General features: G+C 41.6%; 1 protein-coding gene across 1 annotated transcript in view; it reads right to left on the bottom strand.

The window, feature by feature from the left end:
• Nucleotides 1–1,649: 1,649 nt before the first annotated feature.
• The window catches only part of CLSPN (claspin), a 41,354-nt gene continuing 37,003 nt past the window's right edge, over nt 1,650–6,000 (bottom strand). Inside the window, exons 23-25 of the mRNA XM_087970391.1 lie at nt 5,144–5,226; nt 4,292–4,453; nt 1,650–2,322 (exon numbers count right to left, since the gene is read on the bottom strand). Of these exons, the coding sequence (XP_087826517.1) occupies nt 2,212–2,322; nt 4,292–4,453; nt 5,144–5,226 (356 nt within the window). The 3' untranslated portion in view covers nt 1,650–2,211. The remainder of the gene's footprint in view (nt 2,323–4,291; nt 4,454–5,143; nt 5,227–6,000) is intronic.

The following is a 6,000-nucleotide window of genomic DNA, read 5'->3' as shown; positions in this document are numbered from 1 at the left end:
ATTCAGTTCCTAACCAGGACGCCTTTTATATGGGGCTTCACTTCCAGGAACGTCAACAGGATGGCATGCCATCTTTTCTGAAAACTCACTTCTGCAACAAGGAATGCATCCAAATCCTTTAGTCATCTCTTCATTTCCTTTCATTCCTCAACAACTGAGGCAGACGTTTTTTCTCGCAGGGAGGCATTTAAAATATTTTTTTCCCCCAATGACTGAGGGGCCCAGAAGGTGTAGTAGTGAGGCCGTTACACCAGCGGAAATGGCAGAACCTCCTTTGGGGATTTGTAATTATGAGGAGGGGTGTTTTAGACCATTGTTTCTTAAATTTTGAAAACTTTAAGGTATCTGGACTTCAACTCCCAGAATTCCCCAGTCGGTCAGGCTGGCTAGGGAATTCTGAGAGTTGAAATCCACATATTTTAAAGTTGCTAAGGTTGAGAAACACTGTTTCAGACTATTAAATATTTAATGCACTATTTTAACGTAAGCCAATCTTTTAACAACCCACACAAGGGATTTTGCCGTGTATCCTTTGAGGATTTAGGGGCAAAAATAAAGGGCTCAGGGTGCTGCAAGCAAATGCATGTATCCCAACCATCCTAATCAAAATGGCAAGGCTCCTGCTTTTACCCTTGAGTATGCTGATGCTGTAAAGCAAGGGTCTTCAAACTTGGCAAGTTGAAGACTTGTGGACTTCAACTCCCAGAATTCCTGAGCTAACCGTGACTGGAGGAGGAATTCTGGGAGTTGAAGTCCACAAATCTTAAAGCTGCCAAGTTTGAAGACCCCTGCTGTAAAAAAATGAATTGCAGCCACAAATGGAGGGTGAAACCCACGATTCTCTTTAATGGGAAACAATGAATGCACCCATGTTGGGGCATTAGCCAAACTCACAATGCGGCGACTTTGTTGAAAGAAACAGATGCGTGGGTCTGATTAGTGTCCGGATAGTTTGCTGAGGAAAAGTTGGAGATAAACAGTAATGTATCTGCAGACCATAGTTCCAAATACATATACAGAACAAAGAGACCAAACACAACAGCTTCCTTTGAAGTCTTTATTTTTGGCATCTCTTCTGCTTCTTCCCACGATTAACAACTCTGCTTATTATGAAAGCCTGGTTGCAGGGCCTTGTGTGGATGTCTGTCTGTCTGTGTGTACAAATATGATTCGTTTATTTAGTGTTTACAGAACGATTTGCAGCCTGGGATCATTGCCAGGAGACACTGGAGCAAGGGTGTCAAACTCCTGTCATGGCTGTGTCACGTGACATATCAGGAATTGCACACACACCCCTTTGCTAAACCTGGCAGGGGCATCGCCAGTGCGTGACGCATCTGGCCCGCGGGCAGGGCGATTGACAGTCCTACTCTGGAGAATGATTTGAGATGAATTAACGCACAGAGTAAGTGAAGAACCAGTCAGGAACCTGCCAAAGGAATGTCTTGGGAGGAACCCCGGGAAAAAAGTGGTCAGAAACTTGCTGTGTATAATCCCGTATCTCCTCCAGATTTCAAATGGAACACAGTTGTAAATGAGACACATTTCATCCAGACTTCCTTTTCTCCCCATTTTGCACGCTTTAAAATGTGAATAAAAACAGGTATAATTTAAAAAAAAGTAGAGGCTGCCCTCCATATTTTGTTCTTGACACAAATTCAAGATCCTTGTTTATTTATAAAAAATTAAAACACCAGCAAGAGATGGAAGCACAACAATACACACACACACACACACATTGCAGATATATCCTGTTCTATAATATGAATTTAGAAAAACTAAAACCTTGATTAAAAGTACACCAGAACTTTCCAAAATACTGAGGGGAAAAATTATATATACAAATATACATACAGCCTCCATAGTAATTTTAAAACCTAGCCATGGGGATCCCAATGCTTCAAACTTGCCCCCCAAAATAAAGCCCTGTTTTAGAATTTGACAGGTTGAGTAAAGTCCCAAAGAAAAAAAGAATAAATTCAAGAAATGCAGGCTCCGTTAGTGCTTGAGTCAGTACTGTAATGACCTAGAAGAAAAAGTATTTTTTTTCCTGTTTCCCAAACAACACCTGAGGATTGGGGAGGAATATTAATGTCCTGTGTTCTACAATGTAAGTATTGCCCATCCAGCATAGACTTGTGCATTGTCTTTACAGCTCTGCAAAATCCAAAATGTGGCTGGACGAGACCATGCAAAGTGGCATTTTTTTTTTTACCTCTCCAAATACTGGAATATACTTCGGGTTTCTTGAACTGAAGTGCTGTCAAGTCGCAGTCGTTTAGGAGAAGGCACAGCAACAGGAGGCAGAGTTCTTCTCTTGACCTAGAAAATGGCAGGAAAGTAGTTTACTTCCACATCTCTCTCTCTCTTTTCCCGTGTAAGATTGAGAGTATCTTGGCGATGTTTCGACGAGGTCCCACTCGCCATCTTCAGGCTGGTGCTTTCGGCTTCGTGCTTGTGCGAGCAAAGTGTGATTGGAGCTGCTGTCTCTCTATATATACTGGTGGGGAGGTTGTCTGTGTTGTCATTTCTTGATTGGTTGATGGCGCTGATGTTTGCAGATCTATCTATCTATCTATATCTATATTTATATCTATATTATCTATCTATCTATCTATCTATCTATCATCTATCTATCTATCTATCTATCTATCTATCTATCTATCTATCTATCTATCTATCTATCTATCTATCTATCTATCTATCTATCTATATCTATATTTATATCATCTATCTATCTATCTATCTATCTATATCTATCTATATTTATATCTATATCATCTATCTATCTATCTATCTATCTATCTATCTATCTATCTATCTATCTAATCTATATCTATATCTATATCTATATCTATATCTATATCTATCTATCTATCTATCTATCTATCTATCTATCTATCTATCTATCTATCTATCTATCTATCGCGAAATACCACGCACGCATCCTCACAAAATCTCCAAAACCTCAAAGCCTACAAACTTGAAATTTAGCATATTATGTTCCTCTTGACATCTAGGTGCTCGCTAAGAAAAGATTTTTCAAAATGACCATCACAGCGTTAGTATTTCGTATATTATTATTAATACTCTCTGATACTAAGGAGTTCTACTCCCCCTCCACACATGAAAAGAAATCTGTTGCAAATGCAAAACACAAGCAGAGGAGAGGAGTTTCAGTTTCAGAGCACCAAGCAGCTTTTGTACAGAACAGTTGAGCTAAGCCATGCCCAGGCTCCTTGCTGTCTCTTCTTGCTCACACAGCAAATACTCTTTCAGTTTCCAAACAACCCTCAACACTCTCACACACTGACAGGATGCTAGCCAGATGAATACCCATGGATGCTGGTAGGCAGAGGCAGAATTTCCCCCCCTTATTTTCCTCCCCCAAAACTAAGCCTAACTACATAGTTTCGTAGGAAAACATGGGTATCGAGCTAGTATTTTGAGATGACCAGAACCTCATTCATTCAATCTGCTTGGACATGTCTCAGTCATTGGCTATCACAAAAGAACCATGGTGTTCTCGGTTAACAGAAGCATCTTTATCTAACCCAACTTTCAACTTTTTATTTGCCTCTAGTCAGTTGACCAACTACTCTTTCCAGCTCTGAATAGCACCATCCAGGCCTAGACCAAGACAAGTTCAAAAATGCCTGGGAATTTCTAGAAACCTGGCGCTCTGACAAATTAGCCATCAATAGACATGTAAATATAAACAATATCTATTTACTATGCAAAAGAGACAACCAACAAGCCAAAAAGGGAGCAAAAAGACCAGAGCACTTCCCCACCTGCGAACAGCACCCAGATAAGCATAGGTTTAAGTCTGAGGTTAACATCAGACCAACAATCAAGTAAACAAGATCCCAATCAAGGAATTGCCAAAGAAGCCAACGGTAAACAGCCCAACCAAAAAATCTCTAAGACTACCCCCACCAACAGAGAAAGCCACTAGAATATAAACTGAGAGCAAACCCCAATCCTTACTACCACCGATTATGTTAGCTAGTTCTGTAAGAAACTTCTGTAAGAAAGCAAACCAAGCTCAGAGAGCACCAAGGGCCCCTCACTATTCAAACCTGATAGCAATGAAAATTACTTTTCATTGGCTGGCTGGGGAATTCTGGAAGTTGAAGTCCAGACAGGCTAAAATTGCTGAGATTGAGAATCTCCGACCTAGAGGGAGGGCGGTGAGGAAAATGGATAGATGGATGGACAGATGTAGGATAAATAAGAACAAAACCCTTGTTAAAGTAACAGATTCCCCTCAAGTCAATCAGATTTCTACCTGTGGTTTGGCTTTCTCTTTCACGCCCTCGCTCTTAACGGGAGACAGGGTCTGGAAGACAAAATTCCTTGAGTTCCTGGGGGCATTCGGGTTGAGATCAGACATGGCTGCCAATTTCTGCAAGACGGCTCTTGGTTGGTTCAGCAGAGATCCATTCTTCAGCTGTCGGTTGGAAGAAAACAAAAAAAGGTTATCTAAGACTTGTATTCAAGCAACACGACCGCATATTATTTCAGCCTTCAGGAGCATAGCCTCCTCCTTCTGCCATTTCACAGGCAGGGCAAATAAGGAAGAGCAGCACTTCAATTAATTTTTCTCTCTCTTAAATGTATGCAAGCCATAGTGGAAATGTATCGGGAACATAGGAGCTTTTGCGGCAATGAAAGAGGGAACATTGATACATTTAGCCTGGTTTGTCTACCCCAAGGGTCTCAAAACTTGGCAACTCTTAAGACTTGTGGACTTCAAACTTCTAGAATTCCTTAGCCAGTCATGCTGGCTGGAGAATTCTGGGAATTGAAGTCCACAAGTCTTAAAAGTTGTTGATTTCGGAACCCTTTGTCTACCTTACTAATGGCAATTCTCCAAGGAGTTGCGCTCCCAGCTGAGAGATTCTGCGGCTGGAGAAAACAGGGTGGAACCTGGGATATTTTTCACGGGGAAGCACACGTTTCAGCCGTTAGATACGCAAGCTTTTCCCGTGCAATCAAGGCCATCTGTGACAGCCCAACCTCTGGGGGCAATCTGGTATTTATTACCAGAGAAAGGAAGCCCACCTCTATTATAAAGAAAGCTTTCTACTGGCAATATAAATTTAAACAAGGAATCGTCCATCCTCAAGATGATACTAACCTGTGGTTTGCTGCCGGGCTGGAAACTTTCAAATGGATTTCTGGGTAGTGATTTAATTTCCTGAACAGCTACTGCACAGGGTGCTAGGAGGGCCAAGAGAAAAAAAAGGTGGGGAGAGAAAAGAAAGCTTTTCAGAAGCCAAACCAACAGTTGTAGCGTCTGCTTCTTCGGCCATTCAACGCAGTGTAGAAGCAGAGAGATTTCATGTATGGAGAAACGGCTTCCTGTGTGGGCACTCACAGGTCAGGACAACCGAATCCAAGGACAACCTGGATTTGGAAAACCATCCTTGACCATTTCAGAGTTGCTTTGAGGACAGTATCCCGGCAGTCACATGACCACGTTTTCAACGGTTTTGCTGAAAACCAGCATTTATTAGTTTTCAACAAAACGTGAACCTCTGGTTTTCTTTAAAACCACTGTGTTTGCTTAACAACTTTACCGTTGTAAAATTGGGCCAGTCACATGGGTAGACTTGTTTTATGACTGTCATGACTTTGGACTGCGATGGGCAGACTCCATTATAGCTCTAACTTAGGGCCTACCTGTAAAATATTTTATTTTAAGATCTTTTACAGAGACTATTTTTAGAGAAACATGCGGCAACTTCGGCAGGCAGTGGGTCGTCTTTTCAATGATGCTGCTATCAGTGGTGATGCTCTCTGCGCTTGCTTGCTTCCTTGCAGACGTTTCATTACCATAACTTGGTAACATCATCAGTGCTAGTAAGGAATGCTGTTTGCTGTCAGTTTATATCCTGGTGTCTTGCCAGTCTGCGTGGGTGAGGACGGTCTCAAAGACTTTTTGGCTGGACTGTTTACTGATGGCTCTTTGGCAGTTTCTTGATTGGGGGTATT

The sequence above is a fragment of the Notechis scutatus genome, chromosome 8 (genome assembly GCF_049901735.1).
Source record: "Notechis scutatus isolate UNSWTSFEM ecotype Mainland chromosome 8, rNotScu1.2, whole genome shotgun sequence".
NCBI lineage: Eukaryota > Metazoa > Chordata > Lepidosauria > Squamata > Elapidae > Notechis > Notechis scutatus.
This window is presented reverse-complemented; position numbering and strand designations above follow the sequence as displayed.